General features: G+C 40.0%; 1 protein-coding gene across 1 annotated transcript in view; it reads left to right on the top strand.

The window, feature by feature from the left end:
* The window catches only part of LOC149796289 (carbonyl reductase [NADPH] 1-like), a 70,472-nt gene that overhangs the window by 4,975 nt on the left and 41,965 nt on the right, over window positions 1-23,532 (top strand). Inside the window, exon 3 of the mRNA XM_089960193.1 lies at window positions 17,539-17,714. Coding sequence (XP_089816319.1) covers window positions 17,539-17,714 — 176 coding nt within the window. The remainder of the gene's footprint in view (window positions 1-17,538; window positions 17,715-23,532) is intronic.

Below are 23,532 nucleotides of genomic sequence, written 5' to 3' on the forward strand. Positions count from 1 at the left end.
TAAAGGGTACTTTCCACACTTTTTCAATACGGAAGCCAATCAACACGCCGTTCTACCCCATTTGCCTGAGGCTCACTATTACAACCCTGACAACATGCGTACCGAACAACGAGAAGCTTTCTACGCTTGGTACGAAGGCTCACGCCTCCGACCCTTTCGACTTTTAGGAAGAAATGCTAAAGTATTGTGGTTCCGACGTGGACATTTTACGTCGATGCTGTGGAAAATTTCGAGAACTGCTCATGGAACACGGAGGGGTCGATCCTTTGAAAGAAGCTTGCACCATTGCCAAAGTGTGTTCCTTAGTGTACCGGCAACGATTCATGCCTGAAAACACCGTGCCTGTCATCAGTCCTCAAACGACCAACTATGTCAAACGTCAATACTCGGTCAAATCCCTACGCTGGTTACATTACTTGTGCGACAAGGAAGACAAATGGATTCAGCATGCCCACAACGGAGGGGGCGAAAAGACCATTGGAACGCATTCGGTCGATGGCTGGGACTTAGAAAACCCCAAGATCGTGTACGAGTTTAACGGTTGCTTATTTCACGGATGCCCCGTCTCTTACCCTGATCGTGGCACTAAAAATCAGTTTTTACAACGAACCATGGAAGACTTTTACAAGGCCACTTGTCAGCGACGCCTAAAGTTAGAACAGGAAGGATACCAAGTGGTGGAAATGTGGGAACACGAGTACGATCACCGTTTGAAAACTGATCCCGAATTTAAACGCCTCGTGGAAAGTTACCAGTTCATGGACCCCCTGAACCCGAGGGATAGTTTGTAAGGAGGAAGGACCAATGCCACCTGTTTGCTGTACCAAGCCGACGAATAGAAAGGAGAAGAAATCTAATACTTGGACGTGTGTTCGCTGTATCCCTACGTGTGCAAATATTGTCGCTTTCCTGCAGGGCACCCACAATTGTTCACCGAACACATCGACCTGAAAAACATTCGACAATACGAAGGCTTGATCAAGTGCAAAGTTTTGCCTCCCACGAACCTATACCATCCCGTCTTACCTCACCATTGCCAAGGCAAACTGATGTTTCCTTTGTACCGTACTTGTGCTGAAACGTGCAACCAAGATCAACCTTGTCATCACACCCAGGAAGAACGGGCCTTGACGAGGACGTGGGTCAGCGTAGAATTGTTCAAAGCTTTGGACATGGGATACCAACTGTTAGAAGTGTACGAAATTTGCCACTTTCCCAAGACACAACAATACCACAAGGGTGACCCCACGCAGAAAGGCATTTTCGCCGACTACGTGGATGCCTTTTTGAAACTGAAGCAAGAAGCCAGTGGCTATCCGTCCTGGTGTCACACTCCCGAAGACCAAAAGACATTCAAAGAGAAATATTGGGCACAAGAAGGCATTACTTTAGATCACATCGAGAAAAACGAAGGCAGGCGATCGTTTGCCAAAGTGATGTTAAATTGCTTGTGGGGTAAAATGGCACAACGACCGTGTTTACCCTATACGGAATATTTGACCGAATCTTCCCGCTCTTTCCAGATGATTCACGACAAAACCAAATACATGAAACACGTGGACGTCGTTCGCGAGAATTTGATCTTGGTCAATTACGAAGAAGATCTGGACTTTGTACAAGATGACCCCTTTGGAAATGTCATCATTGCGGCTTACGCGACAGCTCATGCTCGCTTAAAATTGTACGAAGCTTTAGAACTGTTAGGGGAACGTGTCCTGTACTTTGACACGGACAGTTGCATTTACATCGATCACCCGAGTCAACAGCACCCTGACATCGAAGGAGACCGTTTAGGAGCCTGGACAGACGAGCACCCCGACGACAAGATTCTAAGTTTCGTCAGTGGTGGTCCAAAAAATTACGGCTACGAATACCGGGACAAACAAGGAGAAGTGCACACGAAGTGTAAAGTGAAAGGATTGACTCTGAATTATCGTACCAGTCGAGTGGTGAACTTTGGCGTATTGAAAGAAGCTTTGCAGTCTAGAGAAGATGAACACTTTAAAGTGACCACCTATCAACCCAACAAGATTGTACGTTTACCCACTCACCACATCGTCAGTCGACCCTTGGAAAAAGTCTATCAAATCGTGTACCAGAAGCGAGTGCGACTTCCTAATCATTTCACCCTACCGTATGGACACCTCGGTATTGGTCTGTATATAAAAAGGAACCCTAGGCAAGATCGATAGTTTATTGTGACTACCAAGATCAAGCGAACAAGATGAATACTTTCAGAGAAACACAAAACAAGTTCAGAAAGGCACAATTCAAGTTTGGAGCTTCTGAAGTGGAATGCGATTAAGAGCCTTGAGATGGGAACGATGCTGTACGCTGTGACCTTAGCGATGCCGTAAAGCATCATGGGAACTTTGTTCTCACTACCCCTATCATGGAAAGTGATACTGTGCGTGTCAAACCTGAGGGATGCCAAAGTGGTGCCGCTCGTCCTCTTGGACACTTTACTGGGTTTCGTTTTAAAGGTGGATGTCCACCTTCACGTCTACCTCCCTACGGATGTCATCCAGTCCTGAGCAAACTCCTGTCCATGTCACCCAACCCTCATCGAAACGAACCTGTGAAAGACGAATATTCGTTTCCTGTGCGTTTGTCGGAATACTGCGACTTTGAAAATCGTCTTCAATCGTTCAAAGGAAAATGGCCTAAGTATCTGGGAGGACCGACCCCCGAAGAATTAGCCAGAGCCGGATTTTTCTTCTTGGGCGACGAGGATAAAGTCAAGTGCTTCAGTTGCGGTGTGTCACTTCACCACTGGGAACCACAAGATTCGGCCTACCTAGAACATGCTCGATGGTCACCGAATTGTCATTACTTATCCTTAGTGGGACCGAGACATTGAAGTAACTTACCATGTCGTTGAAGAAGAAACCAGATTGGTTAGGAGTCAAATGTGGGACATCACCGAGACCAGTATTTGAACTCCATTTCAAAAACGATATTGAATCATTACTTAAAGAACTGCAAGAGAAGATTTACAAGGAAGTTTGGCAGGGGCTTGCCAGAGTGAAATCTCAATGGGTAACTGTAGAACTTTTATGCCGAGAAATTCACAAGAGGAGAGTGAAAAAAAGTCAATCAGTGTGTTAGATTTCTCTGGGTCAAGGGTGCATTCATCTTATTATATCGCTTTAGACCGTTTACATCAAAAGAGTTCAATGAGATTCTTGAACGTTACCCTGAATGGCAGTGGTCAGAAATTACTCACTATGTGGATTATTTTTGCTCTAGGAGAAGATTGTGAATTGTACGGACTGACCTATTCATGGATACTTTACAAGAGAACATTCGTGCTTTGCCTGTGGAGTTGAGAGAACGCATTTACCGAGAGCTGGTCAAAATGCAAGTGAAACGTAAAGAACGGTTGCATCCGTTACGTCACCGGTGTTTGAACCGCTGGTACCTGAATGCTATACAGTTGAAAGTGTTCCATTGGACAGACATTGATCAACGACCCCCTGGTTTTAAAAAGGATTGGTTTGCTATTGATGATTCTATCTACTACATTGTAAATTTACTGCATCGAATTCCAGAGGAAGAGTTAACGAATTACCAACATCTTTTACACAATGTAAAGTTAGTGAAAGAGGAAACTTCTGAACGAATTGTAATGTGTAAATTACTAATTAAACGATTTAGATTTGACAATGAATTAAAACCATGTCTGTGCAAACGGTACATTTCTTGTGTCAGAAAGAGGATTTAGTATGACCTATTCATGGATGCTTTACAAGAGAACATTCGTGCTTTGCCTGTGGAGTTGAGAGAACGCATTTACCGAGAACTGGTCAAAATACAAGTGAAACGTAAAGAACAATTGTATCCGTTACGTCACCAGATGTTTAACCACTGGTACCTGAATGGTATAAGAGGACTGATTCGTCAGAAATTGTTTCAGTGGTCAGACCTTGTTCAACACTTTGAGTTAGTGAATGAACGAAATGTTCATAATTTTGGTTACTTCGAGATTCACCTAGAGCAACGCATTGAGGAAGACGAGTTAAAGGATTACCAACATATTTTACGTGGAATCTGCTTAGCGGAAGAGGAAATTTCTAAACGAACTCTGAAGTGTAGGTTACAGTATGCAAGATTTCGATTCCCAACTGGAGAACGAAGATCTCTAGTTAGAAAGTACCTTTATTGCTTCCGAAATAAAGAGACTATAAAATCAGGAATCCATGCCACGGCTTATGTCACAAGTGATTGAACAGATTCCATGGAAGGAACTCAATGACCATATTCAAACCGTGGATCATTACCATCAATTATTACAAGAACTGTATTAGTGACTTGTTTTCTGGGATTTCGTTTACCAGCCGATTCCTTGTGGACTCTTTACGAACAATACTTACCATCCGAATGGCCTTAAATGGTCACCAAAGACTCCTTTTGCTCAAAGCCTTGCGTTTTCATCTGGATACTTCTCGACCTCTACGGGAAAAAAAGATTCGTCAACTTTTAGCTACCGAAGACGTTGATGACGATATGTGTGTAGCTTGTGACTAACACCCCCATTGGACAGATGTCCGTGCCTGGAAAAAATGGGGTTTTGAGGCTTCGACCCAAGAAGTGGCCCAGTATGCTCAAGAGTTGTTCAAGGAAAAATGTTACTTTTCAACCTGTGTTAGTGACACTGCCAGAAGAAGAACACGTCACCCAGGACAGGATTGTCGTGGACATGCTTGAAAGACCCTTGCGGCAGGACACTTGTGTGACCTTACCCCCTGTTGAACTGGTCAGAACATTACCCAAAACATGTTGTACAGAAACTTGTTTCTATTCCACGTTGATGGTTTTCATGTGCCTTTTATCCTTGTACTTAAGCCTTTGGCTTTTATGTATTTTTGTCTTCGTGCTCATGTTTAAAACATTCAATAAACGTGTCCTGAAAAAAGTATATAAACTCTTGTCTTGTCTGTTTTCGTGTCACAAGTGACATTCCTAACACTATGGCTACCTCTGCTGTCTCTGCTCCCTCTTCCTCCAGTGTCAAAGTCATCGACGAACACTTAGATCGTGCCACTTGGGAGGCTTTGTATCTTCGCCATCCCTTTAACATGTTCATTGCTGGACCTAGCGGTTCAGGCAAAATCGAATTCGTCAAACGTTTGAGAGAACATAAACAGCATTTGATCGATCGGCCACCTCAACGGATCGTGTGGTGTTACAAAGAGTGGCAATCGGCGTACAACCTCTTGCAAGAAAGTCAAGGCGATTCCATCGTGTTTGTGGAAGGCATTCCTAAAGAAGACGACGGCATCGTCTCTGACTCCCGTCAAACCCATTTGGTCATTTTCGACGACATGTTAGGAGAAGACGAAGAAGAAATTAAATTGTGGTTCACGCGCAAAGGGCATCACCGTAATGCCAGTGTCGTTAACATCACCCAAAATTTGTTTCAACAAAGTAAAGCCCATCGCACCATCAGTCTCAATGCGCATTACGTGGTCTTGTTTAAAAGCCCTCGAGATAAATCGCAAGTGCAAGTCTTAGCCAAACAGTTAGGAACGCATTGACTGACTCAGGCGTACGACGATGCCACTCAAACTCCACACGCTTATTTACTCGTCGATTTGAAACCTACGCCCCCGGAGGATTTGCGATTTCGTACCCAATTGTTTCACCAGTGGTGCCAAGACGGAGGGCCTGTCCTGTACATGTGTCCGTCCTCGACTTAATTTCACTCCACAAAAAAAATCTATAAAAACCTCACACACTTTTCGTCTGTCTCACACAGTTTGAACATGACGTCCCTTCAGTCGCATCTTCCCGTCAAATTGATTTGTGCCTTGTATGGCATCAGTCGAGAAAAAATCCACAAATACGAGCTCCTGTCTTAGACGCTAGTCTCAAAGAAGTCTTACGATGGTTCACAGTGACAGCACGTCAATTACTACAAGGGATCAGTCAAATTCCTCATCAAACCAAACGCTTTTTTGATCGAAACAAAGTCGCTTTGACCCAACTGGCCGATCCCCGCATCGATACTCAAACCAAAAAACAAATCATTTTGAAGCCTGGAGGGAGCGGTACTCTAGGAGGGGTCATCATTCGCTCTCTAATGCTCCCAAACTTCTACCCAAAAAAAAGTCAAACGAAGCTCCAAGAAGAAGAAAAAGAGCCACGGTGTCAAGACCAGGTCCCCAAGGAGACACGGGTCTCTAAGAACTTCTCCAGTGGCGGGACCCTCCTCTTACCAGTCACCACCCCGGAAAAAGAAAAGTCCCCAGAAAAAGAAGCAGAGAAAAGGTTCCCAGAAAAAGAAAAGCCCATAGAAAACTAGTCGCAAGAGAGGTACTTCGGCCAGTACGCAACCTTACACTCGCAAACCACGACCTGCAACGGCGGTGACCGCGTCTCCGGTAGCCTCAGGTTCATTCACTTCTCCGTTGATGACACCAAGAACTGAAAAGTACTTGGAGACATTGATCACACCAAGAACTTCTCCGTTGATAACCCCAAGAACTTCCCCAGTGGCAGGACCCTCCAATTTAGCGGCAGTGGCCGCTGCTCACAAAGTACCTTCTCCCAAAATCAAAGTCCAAGAAAGATCGGGCATGTTACAAAGTTTACTGAATTTATCCAAGCAAGAATCGGCTCGATTTAGTCCGTTGCGTACCCCTGCACGACGTGTCATGCCTGTCCTCAAGTTGATACGACGTAAAGACAACCAGTGCCGACGCGTTCCAGTATTAAAAGGGTCTGTGACCAAGTAGGGGTATCAGTGTCTTTGGTGCTCCTGAAAACTCAAACATGTCACCCTCCAGAAAACATCCCTCTTCTAAACCCCAAGGAAAGAAAAGGAAAGGACTACCTCCTCGTTTAGTCAAACATGGGGACATGTTATCTGTCCTGTCCAAAGCTTCTCCACCCCTGAGAAATAAACAATTCAATCGGCCTCCAAAGAGGTCATCGATACCGTGTGTGAATGCTGTTTGAACGTCTTGAAAGGCACGATCCCTTTGTCCAAACACCAGAAACAATGCTTAGGCAAACATCGTCACGTTCTTCGCCAAATGGTTCAAAAGAAAATCCCCATTCGTCAAAAAAAGATGTTGGTCCAACGTGAAGGAATTTTACCCCTCTTGTTAGGCCCATTGCTAAAAGGAGTCTTGGAAACCATGTTGGGAGGACTAGTGGGTGCAAGATAAAAAGGCCCTCTGAAGTCCCAAGATCTCAGAATCGACCCTTGACATCCATGGAAGGACGAAAACTAGCTATAGTGCCTTACAAACGATGGATGGAATACCATCGTTGGCAAGAACAACGCACCCTGCATTTACCTCCCAATCCCAATTTGAGCGAAATGTCCCAGTTGCAACACGAATTGCAAACCTTGATGGATCGCGAAGATTTGTCCGAAACAGAAAAATCGCAAAAGTACGGTCAACTCTTGCAACGACTGCAACTCTTTCACCAGAAAGCCTCAGACGAAACAGCTGTCCCCACTCTGAAAGATTTTAAGACCTTGATGAAAAGTCCAGCACCATCACCTCTACCACCACCACTACCCGTGACCAAGACAGAAAAAGGAGAAGAAGAAGAAGGAGGGTTTCAAACTCCACCAGAAAAAGTACGCAAGTTAACAACACCACCTACATCCAGAATTGGATGGATTAAAAAGATGATGACCACCCCTTCTTCATCACAAGAGCAAAATAAGGTGAAGACAGAAGTGAAACAAGAACCGATATCCCCTGTTCAGACATCCTCCTCATCGACACCTATTGCTGGTCGCACACGCAAAGCATTGCAATCCCAGAAAATACCCTAACAAAAAAAGAGTAGCATCCTCCAAGAGTGGGTGTCTTATTAACAAACAAAAAATGGAAAAAGTGTTAGCCAGCATTTAATACGATCCCTCCCATCCTGCAGGTTACGCAGGAGTTCAAAAATTGTATCGTGCTGCCAAAACTCGACTAAAAAGTCTCCGTTTTCCTCAAGTGCAACGATGGTTACAAGAACAAGCTACATACACTTTACCCAAACCCATTCGTTGCAAGTTTTCCAGACGTCGCACCCTAGTGGAAGGCATCGATCATCAATGGCAAGCCGATTTAGCCGATGTCTCTCATTTGGCCAGCTACAATCGTGGCTACAAATATTTGTTTTGTGTCATCGACGTCTTTTCCAAATTTGCCTGGGTCGTACCCTTGACTTCCAAATCCAGCAGTGAGTTAGTGCGAGCCCTGCAACGAGTGTTGAAACAAAGCGGTCGTCACCCTCTTCGACGGAAAACGGACAAAGGCACCGAATTTCTGAACCAAGCGTTCCAAAAAGAATTAAAGAAACGTGACATTCATTTTTTTTACCATCGAGAATCCTGAAACCAAAGCCAGCATCATGGAACGTTTTCAACGCACTTTGAATGAACGCATGTGGAAATATTTTACGCATCACCACACTCTGAAGTACATCGACATCTTACCGCACCTGGTGCAAGCGAACAACCAATCTTACCATCGAAGCATCGGACGTGCCCCGCAAGAGGTGACTCCCGAGAACGAAGTGCTGGTGTCTGATAGCCTGTTTGGTACGTCCCCGACGAGGGCTGTCCCCAAGAAAAGTGGAGTGTTGCCCGTAGGAGATTGGGTACGCATTGGCAAAACCAAACGCACTTTCGACAAAGGTTACTTACCTAACTGGACGACCGAATTGTTTCGTGTCACTGGACGAGTGCATGGCCGTCATCCTGTCGTCTATAAATTGGAAGACATGAACGGAGAAGTGCTCAAAGGAACGTTTTATTTGCCCGAGTTACAACCTGTCACCAAAAAAGAAGACGACGTGTACGACATCGAAAGCATTCTCGATCGCCGAACCCATAAAGTGGGCAAACGACGTGTCAAAGAAGTCAAAGTACGTTGGAAAGGATATCCACTCAGTTTTGATTCTTGGATCGACGCTTCGCAAGTCATCGACTATAAAAAGAAGTGACAATCATGCCCTTTCACACAGACGCAGCTACGGCGACCAGACATTCACCCAGTTCTTCTCTGCAAGATTTTCAAAATCAACCCTTGTGGGTGTGGTGTGGAGAATGTGTACGTAAAACGCAAATTGTCTTTTTCTGTCAAATCTTTGTGGTGTATTGTGTCATCGGGGCAGCCATCGCCAATCTGAGTTTGCAACAAGAAGACAAACAATTGTGGACCATTTTATTAAGCAGTTGCATCGGTTACGTGCTTCCTAATCCCTCCCTGAAATTCTCTTCCAACGGGAACAACGGGAACCTTGTGTCCAGTGCCAGTGTCAGTCACCACTCCAATAACAATAACCACAACCCCATTTTGGGTGCAGACACGCCTCTGACTTCCAGTAACGCCTCGGACAGCCACAGAACTCTGGAATTATGAGTCACCAAAACCAATTTTACTTAACCTTACCCAGTGACGGTTCCATGGAGGTGTTTCCCAACAACACGTTGTGCTGTTACACGGCCAAATTACCTCAGGCCATCCAGTTAGATCACGAAGCCCATTGGGAAGTTGCTTTAGTAGAAATCATTCACCCGACCCAAGTCCTCAATGTCCTTCCCAATCAAATTTTTTTTGAGGTGGAAGTTCATGACGAACAATTGCAACAGTACTTGGATAGCTATGTCAAATATGACAAGAAAACCCCGGCACAAAAAATCAAAAGTGGACCACCTATCACTTGTTCATTCCCCCAGGCTATTATTTTAGTGGTCAACATTTGGTGAGCACCATAGCCTCCAGGTTTAATGTCGTGTTTTTGAAAGCTTTGGAAAGTGTGAAAAAAAGTGTCACCATGGAATACCACAAAGCAGCTCGTCGCTTCTTGATGAAATTTGACGGGGGTAAAATCGAGTCGATTTTATTTTGTTCTTAATTGTTTGACATGTTGGGTGGAGACATGGACATGAAAATGGCCATGATCAAGAAAAAGGAATTACCAGTCATTTACGACAACGATTCTTTTACCAAGTTATTTCGTGCCCCGGTAGAACTGAACCAAGGACTGAATTTGATGTTTGTGTACTCCGATGTGGTGGAGCACAACGTGGTGGGACACACCTCTGTGCCATTACTGCGTGTCATTCCTTTCAAAGTGGATTCTGCCACGGCCGCTGACGAGGAAGGTGGAAACACTTATCACGTCCACCGCGAATTTGTACATCCTCAGTATTTGCCTGTCAGCAAGTCTTATTTGGACACGGTCAACATTGCTATAAAAGGAGATCTGGGACAAAATATTCCATTCACCAAAGGAAAAGTCACGGTGAAACTCCATTTTCGAAAACGGTTCTCTCACGAGTTGTAAGTCATGTATCCAGTGTACCGAGGGGTTGCTCGACAGCGAGGACACGGTTTAGGAGATATGTTGAAATCAGCCTTTCGTTCGGTGGCACCGCTGTTGAAACCGATGATGACACGCGGATTGCACGCCGTGAAAGATGCCGCACTGACACAAGGCAAAGAATTTCTCCAAAATGTCATCATCGACAAACAAAACCCCAAAGAAGCTTTCTTAAGGGCAGGCAAACATGTCTTGTTGCAAACAGGTAAAGACCTCTTGGGCCGACGAGAAACACCTATAAATGCCCTGCACGCTACCGAGTCAGGCATTCAGCAAGGACAAGGCAGAAAGAGACGACGAAGAAAACACCCTTTCACCAGACTTCACACATCTAAAGCTAGAAAGACAAAGAAAAGAAGAACCGTTCGAGACTTAGACGTTTTCGATTATTGAGACACAGAAAAAAAATGATGCACCGAGAATCTTGCGCTTGTTCCAAGTCGGAACTGGATCTGTTTGCCATGCCCCCCCCCACCATGAGGACGATGCAAGAATCCCAGTGGGTGGAATTTCATCCCGTCTCCTCTTTGACAGCCTCAGCTCCCATCGAGTTTGAAGTCAAAGGACAGCCCGAAGATTACATCGATCTGAATAGCAGTTACTTGTACCTGAAAGTCAAAATTCTAGATAAGACTGGAGGTGCTATAGACGATGAAGCAGTAGCTCCCGTCAACAATTTCATGCATTCCTTGTTTAGCGGAGTGGATTTGTACTTGAATAACAAACTAGTCAGTAGCATCAGGGATACTTACCCTTATCGCGCTTACCTGGAAAATCTCTTGACGTACGGAATAGACGCCAAGAAAACTCATCTTAATGCCTGTGTGGTATGGGAAGCTGACGATGCGGGTCAGTTTGAACTATTGGAAATTGATACAAGCAAAGCACACAATGAGGGATTTGTAGAACGAAGAAACAGAATCATAGGACTCAACAAAAATTTAGAACTGATGGATCGTTTGCATTTGGACATGTGGTTGCAAGAAATGTATTTGCTGAACGGGGTGAATGTCCACCTGAGACTGAATCGTAGTAGTACCGCTTTCCATTTGATAGGTAATGCTGCTGTTGCCATTTGCAAAACTGTCATCGAGGAAGCCAGACTCTACGTACGACGTGTGGAAGTGTTACCTAAATTGGTAAACGACATTAGTCACACGTTGAGCAGAACGACCGCCAAGTATCCGATACGACGCGTGGAAGTGAAAACTTCACCATTCCTAGGGGACAGCGATCCATGATCGAAGATCATCTGTTCCATGGACAGTTACCCAAGCGTTTAATCCTTGGTATGGTCGAGAATACAGCCTTCAATGGAACTACCCTTAAAAATCCTTTCTACTTTCAACACTTTGGCGTGTCCAAGATTGAAGTCAGTCGCGATGGCAAGACCTTGTGTACCCGACCTTTCGAACCTAACTTTACCCAGAACAATTACTTGAGATGGTACTTATCCTTGTACGAAGCTACCGGCCAGTTAGGAACCAACACCAGTCACGGTATTACGTACGAGGATTATGCAGGAGGCTATGCTTTGTGGGCTTTTGATTTTATTCCATTCCAAGGCAGCGACGAGGGACATTTCCATCCTATAAAATCAGGCCAGATTCATGTGGAACTTCAGTTTGCAAAGCCACTGGACGAGACAGTAAACGTCATCCTGTATGCAGAATTCGATAATACTATAGAAATCAACAGTTTGAGAGAAGTCATTCTAGACTATTAGAAGCCATGGAAGACTGTTATTCCTCTTTACAAAGTGGAGAAACTTTGGAGATGGAATGTGCGGAGACCGTGGAAGAAGAAGAATCCCAAGACAAAGACGAGGAAGCCATCATGATGAAGTCAAGATGGCCAGAACAAGAAGCACATTTAGTCTCCTGTTTTGCCAAACACTTGGTCGAAAAAATTACGGAACTGATCAAGAAAGATTACTATGGATGTCAAAACGATCATCCCAGTCAAATTCAACACGATAAATGCCTGATGCTGAGTCAAGAAGAAAATTGGACGAGTATCTGGACGAAGCTTGGAGTCTCATCTCGGACGAAGTCGTGTTGCATCAGTGGTATAAAGACTTGCGTGAACATTCTTGTCCACCATTAACCACTCAAGAGATCCATCGTATCGAAGCTCTCCTGAATGAGAGTGGGGAGACGAAGCGAAGAAACGGTTATTTGTCAGACATTTTCAAGCAAAAAGTCAGGATCGAATTGATCTCTTATTATTACCTGTGAAGAAGAAAAAGAAAAAAACCACACAAATAAATGGATACCTGGGAACTTTATTACCTTTTGAACTACAGCTCTTACACGGCTTCTTGGAATCCTGTCGTCTGTGCTAAAGATGAACTCCCTCATCGCAAACCTCAAGACCATCTAGCTTACGTGATCAACACGGACGACAGTCATCTCCCAGGAACCCACTGGGTAGCCGTTTACTTTCCTCAAGAAGGATGTGTGGAATATTTCGATTAGTACGGATTGCCCCCTTTGGAAGACGATATCATTGACTTTATGAGAAGAAATGCTCAGACCGCCCGATTCAATAATGTGAAATTACAAGGCACAGATTCCTTGGTGTGTGGACAATATTGTGTGTATTTTCTGCATCATCGCAGCCTGGGCTATTCCTTAGAACATTTATTGACTCATTTTGATCCTCGTTCTTCTTCTAGAAACGATGTGAAAGTAGATCGATGGTTTTGTAACCATTATGCTTATCTTTTGTCTCAAGCTAGGAAACGTGGTTTCCATCAATGGCCTAATGACTTCCAACAGTGGAAATCACAATTTCATTCACAATGTTGTCAGCTCTGTCCAAAATAATGTGTTAGTTAAAAAAAAATTAATCTGAAGAAAAAAAATATTTGATGTTATATTGTTGGAATATTGTTAAAAATGTTAGAGTTGTTTGTTAGTGTTAATTTATTTTGAATAAACAAATGTTGTGTTTTGAGGAAAAAAAATGTCTTTGTGGTTTGTTTTGCTATAGGAATCTTGATTCATGCTCTTTGACTTCTTACTATCCCTCTCATGACACTCATTGAACGGTCCGACTAGAAAACCGTGTAGGGATGTTTTCCTTCACGTCCGCGCTTTGACTTTAAAGCCTGGGCAGTCTCCAGTCTAACCATCTGTTGTCGACTCATCCTCCTACGAAGATGTGCTCCAGACTAGCTAAGCTAAACGAAGCCTACGTGAATTTGCATAGGGTCAGACACAATCTGATACCGAAGCCAGAAGAGATAGAGAATGTGAGAATGTTAAAAGTCACTGAAGACCTGATAGAAGAGCTCTTCAGAGAAAAAATTAACAGGGAGAAAGAAGAATGGACAGAGAAGTACAGACTCCAGAAACAGCAGAGAGAGAAGCAACAGCAACAACAACAGCAGCAGCAGCAACCTGAACCTAACAGAGGCTTTGTCGACTGTCGTATCGACACCAAAGAGTTGTTCTTCTCTTTCCGAAGAAGCAGACCTATCGTCAGAAACCCTATCGTCAGAGGACGTCGCATTCTTAGAATATAAAAGATCGCCCTAGCTTCAACTTGATACAAGCAAAAAAAAAAACAGCCCTTTTCAGGGCTACCCCAAACTCTAGAAAAGAAATAACAATCGATTGCGTATAAGAAGCTAAAACATAGAAGTGCGTGTATAAGCACATGAATTTGTTTTTCTTGCTTGGAAAGTGTGTGTGTGTGTGTGTGTGTGTAAGCATTTTCTTTAAGTGGCTTGTCAACATGTTTTAGAATAGTGATGGGTAGTATAAAAAAGTGAGCAAGTGTTTCTTTTAGGTCCGTGCGTTCTTTGGTCATGATCTAGGTAATATGAATTTTGTCTTAGGGGATGTTTTTCTTCACGTCCGCGCGTTTTAATTGATGATCTAGGTAATATAAGTTTTGGGTCTTGGGATGTTTTCCTTCACGTCCGCGCTTTAGCTATAAATTGAAAATCGCTCGGCAGTCTATCTACCCTTGTTGATTGATCAACACTAGAGACTGAGCAGAAGGCTAGCGAAACTGTTAGAACTTCATGTGCACCTGGAAGATGCCAGGATCATACTGAATGAGCTGGCCGCAGAGGCTATAGTGGAAGAAGGAAGGATGAAAGAGGAGGAGAGAAGAAAAAAAGAAGAGGAGGAGAGAAGAAAAAAAGAAGAGGAGGATAGAAGAAAAAAAGAAGAGGAGGAAAAGGAGAGAGGAATGGCTGTACCACAGACACAAGGAAATTTCAGAATCCCAGAGACAGAAGATTGGGATTCTGAAGCTACTCATTCCGCCTCTGCACTCCCACCAAAAAGAGTGAAAGGAGATTGGAGTAGGAGATGCCTTTGCGGTGCCAGACCGGGAAGGTGTCAGCATTAGATAGGTGCATCTGGAGTTCAAACAAACAGCCCTTTTCATGGCTACCCCAACCTCTAGAAAAGAAATAGTAATCGATTTGCCAATGTGCGTATGTAGAGTAGTGTGAATATAAACACTGACTCTTTTTTCCTAGTGTGAGTGTATGTGTTTGTGTTTGTAAGAGCTCACGTACGTTTGTGTGGATAGTAGATTATTGGGTTTTGTAATCAATCACGTATGTTTGTGTGGATAGTAGATTTGGGTTTCATTTTAATGCTTTGCGTGTGTGGATAGTAGGTTTTGGGTTTGTTTATTGCTGCTTCACGTATGTGGATAGTAGATAACATGAAATCAGAAAAGTAGGGGATGTTTTCCTTCACGTCGGCGCGTTTTAAGTGATGATCTAGGTAATATAAGTTTTGGGTTTTAGGGGATGTTTTCCTTCACGTCCGCACTTTTCGTATAAGAACCCACAACGTTTGTCGTTCACACCATTCTACAAAGAATCAAAAACAAGATGGCTTCGAACCAACTTGACAAAATGAAAAAATTGCAAGACGTCCTTGACAATTTGGGCATGATTGAGCAAATGTTAGTTAACCTAAACGAGGATCACTATTCTTATAGTCCCCATCGAGTGAAGATGGAGATCAACAATTTAAGAAAACTAAAGGAATTTATCAGTGATCTGTTGAAAGAAATAAAGGAGGAGAAGGAGGATGAAGAGGAAAGGATAAGGATGAGAGCATGGAATGAAAAAATTGAAAAGGAAGAAGAAAATGAGAAGCGGAAGAAAGAAGAGGAGGAGAAGCAGAAAGAAGAGAAAAAGAAGAAAAAGAAGGAAGAAAAGAAAGAAAAGAAGAGAAAAAGTGTAGGACAGAAAATAAGAAGCTGGTGGAGAAATAGAAGAAATTAGAAGAAGAAGAAAACCAAAGGCCCTTTTCAGGGCCACTCATAGGTCTCGAAAAGATCTTGACTTTCATTGCCTACCCTTTTTTTTATTTATTTTTTGTTTTAAAAGAATAAAAAAATCAGAGACCCCTCCCTGTTTAAATTTTCGCCTGTTCCATTTCCATAGACCCATCAGGCCGGGACCTTATTAAAATAGGGTCCCGACCCTGTTCCATTTCCCCTAGTTCCTAGACAGTCCCACGATTTATTCCCATGTTCAATTCCCCTTGTCCCTAGAATGGATATTTTTTTTTCTTCTCCCATGTTAAATTCCCCTTGTCCCTTGAATGGATATTTTTTTTTCTCCCATGTTAAATTACATAATCCCCAGAGTGGATATTCTTTTCTCCCATGTTAAATTTACATAGTCCCCAGAGTGGATATTCTTTTCTCCCATGTTAAATTTACATAGTCCCCAGAGTGGATATACCCTTTTTAACAGGAAAGTCCACTAGTCCCTAGACCGTCCCTATTCACTACTATCATCATTTAATAGGACATATGAGGTTATCATTTAACAGGATGTATCGGGCAATTATTTAATAAGACATTACGGATCATCATTTAATGGATGCATGTGGCCATCATTTTATGGGATACAAGGGGCCATCATTACGTTTAATAGATGTGGACCAAAATATGTTTAGAGGTGATATGAGGGAGGGGGGAGGGTCGATGGGAAATATGAGAAACTAATATAAAGGGATGTATGGGACCATTATTTAATGGGATGCATCATTATTAGATAAAGACAATTATTCTGCAACTCTCAGACTTGCCTCTATAACCTTGGGGCCGACACTCTTGCACGCACATATGACCTTGGGATTAATACTCTTGCATGTCTCTGTGACCTTGTGGCCAACATTCTTTCACTCCGCTATAACCTTGGGGCCAACACTCCAGTATGACCTAGGGACCAACACTCTTACATGCCTCTGGGACATTGGTGCGAACACTCTTGAATGCCTCGGTGACATTGGTGCCAACACTATTGCATATCTCAGTGACCTTGGGGCCAAAATCACAGTAATAGCATATTTGCTGTAAGGTTGTTAAAAGATTTTCATATGCCTGTATTTATAGTGGCGCTTTACAGTTTCGTATTTTGCATGGGTTAGAATTTTAAAGAAAAAGAATTTCCCCGGCTTTCCTCACTGGCTATACTGGCTATTTAAAAAAGACCTTGTATATCTTAGGTATAATTAAAAGAACCTTTAATTCCCTTTATTTTGGTGTATGATTGATGGGTGTAATATGGGTTATAGAGTATACAGTTTGGCCTTACTCCAGATGTGCACCTTTCAAAAAGGTGCTAGCTCCACTTGGTCATTTTCACTTCCTGAACTTCAGAGGTAAATTGTATAAAAAAGAGCCGATAACTTTTTTTTCGTTTTATATATTTGGTAACTCATTCATTGCACTTTCAGAAGCTGGTATTGTCTAGTCTGGCAAAAATCATTTTCCCTATTTTAATAGCTGCTATGGATAGTGTACTTTAAACTAATTCAGGCTGATTTTTTAGCACAAGGGAGCAGTCATTTTAGTTAGCAGTGTGTTTAAATCATGTACAATTTCCAAAAGTAGAATATCCAGAGAAATATCATCCACATTACATTAATGTAGCATAGAGGTATGTCAACATTCTCTCCATTGCGCATGTTTTAAATGCAAACAACTTCACTTTACATACCTCAAAAGTACAATAACTGGTTAGCGCCCCCATGTAACTCTGATCACATTTTGCATATCTCACCATAATGGAAGGGGAAATCAAATCTGCGAAACACTCACTCACCATTTTGACCTTGAGTTAATGGTTGTAAAGTTTATAGTAATACATTAAATGGGATCTGAGATGCAGTTGCTGACCTTATAGTTGTATCATTTTATCACTTGCAGCCCGCAATGAGGGTCTTGGTAGGAAGGCTGTCGAGGATCTAAAGAAAGAAGGCCTGAACCCTTTGTTCCATCAACTGGATATTAGTGATTCCACCAGCATACAGAAGTTCAAGGCTTTCCTACAGAAGCAGTATGGTGGACTGGATGTTCTTGTGAACAATGCTGGTATATATAAGGTAATGCATTGTTTTGTTGTAACTCATATTCAGTCATCTTTATGATTTTATGGCGTTTCTAATGAAATGCATTTTTAATGATGCTGCTTCAAATATACACAATGCTCCTTATCTTTCTTGATACTCTCCAATCTTTTGATACTGTTGCCATTAAGGTTTTTGCTCCCTTCTAGGCTATCCCCCATGTATATTGGTTATATGACTTCCATTGTTCTCAAAAAAGTTCTACTTCGTTATGAACTTTAACTGATAGTAGTACCTAGATTATATTATTGTAGAAACAATGAGGACAACATATTTAATCTAACGCCACAAAAAAAGGCATTAATTTTTTTGTCCTTTATTAAAAATTTACCAAAAAATGAAAACTTTAAAACATTTCAAAACAATTAAAAAAACTCTGGATCTTGTGGACTTTAAAATATTTGAAGATTTGTAACTAAACAAATAACATTTCTTCCTCAAGTTGTAGTTGATTAACTATTTAAACCTGGTTTTTATCACAACAATGTAATATATGTTTTCCAGTCAGTTAGAACTAACTACAATGTACACTTTCAGATTATTTTATTTGATGTAAGTTGTCCAAAATACACAGTGCAATGACCAAGAAGGGCAATTGTACCATGTATAAAGAGATCATGGACATGGTTTTCAAGAGTGGCAATTGTACCATGTATACAGAGATCATGGACATGGTTTTCAAGAAGGGCAACTGTACCATGTATAAATAGATCATGGACATATTTTTATGCGGGGGGGGGGGGCATACTTTTATGCTGGAGGCTTACCATTGGGAGTATATGTATGCCTCCACCATTCAGCACAACATTAGACCTATTAAAAATGTCTTCTTACTATCTACAGTTGTTAGAGTTTACTAAAATTGTCTTCTTTCAAAAGTGTCTCATTATAGTTGTATGAGTATTTCAAAAATATCTTGTTACAGTTGTATCAGTCTTTTAAAATTGTTTTATTACAGTTGTATCAGTATTCTAAATGTGTCATGCTACAGTTGTATGAGTATTTTAAAAGTGTCTCATTACAGTTTTGTGAATATTTTAAAAGTGCCTCATTACAGTTGTATGAGTATTTAAAAGTGTCTCATTACAATTGTATCTGTATTTAAAAGTGCCTTAGTACAGTTGCATGAGTATTTAAAAGTGCCTTAGTACAGTTGTATGAGTATTTAAAAGTGCCTCATTACAGTTGTATGAGTATTTAAAAGTGTCTCATTACAGCTGTATCTGTATTTAAAAGTGCCTTAGTACAGTTGTATGAGTATTTTAAAAGTGCCTCATTACAGTTGTATGAGTATTTAAAAGTGTCTCATTACAGTTGTATCTGTATTTTAAAAGTGTCTCATTACAGTTGTATGAGTATTTTAAAAGTGCCTTATTACAGTTGTATGAGTATTTAAAAGTGTCTTAGTACAGTTGTATGAGTATTTTAAAAGTGCCTCATTACAGTTGTATCTGTCTTTAAAAGTGTCTCATTACAGTTGCATCTGTACTTAAAAGTGCCTTAGTACAGTTGTATGAGTATTTTAAAAGTGCCTCATTACAGTTGTATGAGTATTTAAAAGTGTCTCATTACAGTTGTATCTGTATTTAAAAGTGCCTTAGTACAGCTGTATGAGTATTTTAAAAGTGCCTCATTACAGTTGTATGAGTATTTAAAATTGTCTCATTACAGTTGTATCTGTATTTAAAAGTGCCTTAGTACAGTTGTATGAGTATTTTAAAAGTGTCTCATTACAGTTGTATCTGTATTTAAAAGTGTCTCATTACAGTTGTATCTGTATTTAAAAGTGCCTTAGTACAGTTGTATGAGTATTTTAAAAGTGCCTCATTACAGTTGTATGAGTATTTTAAAAGTGCCTCATTACAGTTGTATGAGTATTTTAAAAGTGCCTCATTACAGTTGTATGAGTATTTAAAAGTGTCTTAGTACAGTTGTATGAGTATTTTAAAAGTGTCTCATTACAGTTTTATCTGTGTTTAAAAGTGCCTTAGTAGTTTTATGAGTATTTTAAAAGTGCCTCATTACAGTTGTATCTGTATTTAAAAGTGTCTCATTACAGTTACATCTGTATTTAAAAGTGCCTTAGTACAGTTGTATGAGTATTTTAAAAGTGTCTCATTACAGTTGTATGAGTATTTAAAAAGTGCCTCATTACAGTTGTATGAGTATTTAAAAGTGTCTCATTACAGTTGTATCTGTATTTAAAAGTGCCTTAGTACAGTTGTATGAGTATTTTAAAAGTGCCTCATTACAGTTGTATGAGTATTTAAAAGTGTCTCATTACAGTTGTATCTGTATTTAAAAGTGCCTTAGTACAGTTGTATGAGTATTTTAAAAGTGCCTCATTACAGTTGTATCTGTATTTAAAAGCGTCTCAATACAGTTGTATCTGTATTTAAAAGTGCCTTAGTACAGTTGTATGAGTATTTTAAAAGTGCCTCATTACAGTTGTATGAGTATTTAAAAGTGTCTCATTACAGTTGTATCTGTATTTAAAAGTGCCTTAGTACAGTTGTATGAGTATTTTAAAAGTGGCTCATTACAGTTGTATGAGTATTGAAAAGTGTCTCATTACAGTTGTATCTGTATTTAAAAGTGCCTTAGTACAGTTATATGAGTATTTTAAAAGTGCCTCATTACAGCTGTATGAGTATTTAAAAGTGCCTCATTACAGTTGTATCTGTATTTAAAAGTACCTTGGTACAGTTGTATGAGTATTTAAAAGTGTCTCATTACAGTTGTATGAGTATTTAAAAGTGCCTTAGTACAGTTGTATGAGTATTTTAAAAGTGCCTCATTACAGTTGTATCTGTATTTAAAAGTGTCTCATTACAGTTGTATGAGTATTTTAAAAGTGCCTTAGTACAGTTGCATGAGTATTTTAAAAGTGTCTCATTACAGTTGTATCTGTATTTAAAAGTGTCTCATTACAGTTGCATCTGTATTTAAAAGTGCCTTAGTACAGTTGTATGAGTATTTTAAAAGTGCCTCATTACAGTTGTATGAGTATTTAAAAGTGTCTCATTACAGTTGTATCTGTATTTAAAAGTGCCTTAGTATAGTTATATGAATATTTTAAAAGTGCCTCATTACAGTTGTATGAGTATTTAAAAGTGTCTCATTACAGTTGTATGAGTATTTAAAAGTGCCTTAGTACAGTTGTATGAGTATTTTAAAAGTGCCTCATTACAGTTGTATCTGTATTTAAAAGTGTCTCATTACAGTTGTATCTGTATTTAAAAGTGCCTTAGTACAGTTGTATGAGTATTTTAAAAGTGCCTCATTACAGTTGTATGAGTATTTAAAAGTGTCTCATTACAGTTGTATCTGTATTTAAAAGTGCCTTAGTATAGTTATATGAATATTTTAAAAGTGCCTCATTACAGTTGTATGAGTATTTAAAAGTGTCTCATTACAGTTGTATCTGTATTTAAAAGTGCCTTAGTACAGTTGTATGAGTATTTTAAAAGTGCCTCATTACAGTTGTATCTGTATTTAAAAGTGTCTCATTACAGTTGTATCTGTATTTAAAAGTGCCTTAGTACAGTTGTATGAGTATTTTAAAAGTGCCTCATTACAGTTGTATGAGTATTTAAAAGTGTCTCATTACAGTTGTATCTGTATTTAAAAGTGTCTCATTACAGTTGTATCTGTATTTTAAAAGTGGCTCATTACAGTTGTATGAGTATTGAAAAGTGTCTCATTACAGTTGTATCTGTATTTAAAAGTGCCTTAGTACAGTTATATGAGTATTTTAAAAGTGCCTCATTACAGCTGTATGAGTATTTAAAAGTGCCTCATTACAGTTGTATCTGTATTTAAAAGTACCTTGGTACAGTTGTATGAGTATTTAAAAGTGTCTCATTACAGTTGTATGAGTATTTAAAAGTGCCTTAGTACAGTTGTATGAGTATTTTAAAAGTGCCTCATTACAGTTGTATCTGTATTTAAAAGTGTCTCATTACAGTTGCATCTGTATTTAAAAGTGCCTTAGTACAGTTGTATGAGTATTTTAAAAGTGCCTCATTACAGTTGTATGAGTATTTAAAAGTGTCTCATTACAGTTGTGTCTGTATTTAAAAGTGCCTTAGTATAGTTATATGAATATTTTAAAAGTACCTCATTACAGTTGTATGAGTATTTAAAAGTGTCTCATTACAGTTGTATCTGTATTTAAAAGTGCCTTAGTACAGTTGTATGAGTATCTTAAAAGTGCCTCATTACAGTTGTATGAGTATTTAAAAGTGTCTCATTACAGTTGTATCTGTATTTAAAAGTGCCTTAGTACAGTTGTATGAGCATTTAAAAGTGTCTCATTACAGTTGTATCTGTATTTAAAAGTGACTTAATACAGTTGTATGAGTATTTTAAAAGTGCCTCATTACAGTTGTAACTGTATTTAAAAGTGTCTCATTACAGTTGTATCTGTATTTAAAAGTGCCTTAGTACAGTTGTATGCGTATTTTAAAAGTGTCTCATTACAATTGTATGAGTATTTAAAAGTGTCTCATTACAGTTGTATCTGTATTTAAAAGTGTCTTAGTACAGTTGTATGAGTATTTTAAAAGTGCCTCATTACAGTTGTATGAGTATTTAAAAGTGTCTCATTACAGTTGTATCTGTATTTAAAAGTGCCTTAGTACAGTTGTATGAGTATTTTAAAAGTGCCTCATTACAGTTGTATGAGTATTTAAAAGTGTCTCATTACAGTTGTATCTGTATTTAAAAGTGTCTCGTTACAGTTGTATGAGTATTTAAAAGTGCCTTAGTACAGTTGTATGAGTATTTTAAGTTTCTTGTTTCAGTTGTATGAGTATTTCTGAAGTTTTTTGTTTCAGTTGTGTGAGTATTTAAAAAGTCTCTCATTACAGTCGTATGAGTACAGTAGGAACTGTCTTGAAAGACCCCTTTACACCAAAATTGGTCTCTCAAAACAGGTGGTCTCTCATAGCACTGGTCTCTCAAGACTGGTTTTTACTGTATTTCAAATGTGTCTTGTTACAGTTGTACGAGTATTTATAAAATGTCTTGTTACAGTTGTATAAGAATTGTAAAAGTGATGTTATAGTTGTATGAGTATTTAAGAAGTGTCTCATTACAGATGTATGAGTATTTATAATGTGTCTCATTATTGTTGTTTGAGTATTTAAAATGTGTCTCATTATAGTTGTATGAATATTTAAAAAGTGTCTTGTTTCAGTTGTTTGAGTATTTAAAATAGTGTCTCATTAATAATAATAATAATAATAATGAGGACTTTGTATAGTGACTAATCTTTAGAAGCTCTAAGCGCTTTACAACATTAGACAACACCTATAAGATAAAAAACATATAATGATATGATTACAAAAACAAACACCATGAAATTAGAAAACATTAAATAAAAATGTGCTGAGAATATTTAAGGTAGGAAATATTATTAGGTCTTTAAGTTTGTTCTTGCTGTCAAAATAAGTGAGTTTTGAGAGCCCTCTTGAATGTGATCACTGTGTCTTTGTGTCTAAGTTCAGTGGGCAGTTCGTTCCATGTTGCTGGGCCCTGGTATGCAAAAGAACACTGTCCATATGACTTTGTTTTCATAGTGGGAATAATGAGTATACGATTGTCAGAAGAGGAGTATAAATATCTTGCTGGTGTGTACACATGGGTGAGGTCGGATACGTATGTTGGACTAGAGTCCGACAGTGAAATGTAGCACAGAGAACAAATTTTGTGTTTGATTCTGGATCGAATGAATAGCCAGTGTAGGGTACAGAGCAGAGGGGAGGTGTGCTCTGATCGTGGTACTCTAAGT

Source organism: Sinohyriopsis cumingii, chromosome 6, assembly GCF_028554795.1.
Source record: "Sinohyriopsis cumingii isolate HCF-2022 chromosome 6, ASM2855479v2, whole genome shotgun sequence".
NCBI lineage: Eukaryota > Metazoa > Mollusca > Bivalvia > Unionida > Unionidae > Sinohyriopsis > Sinohyriopsis cumingii.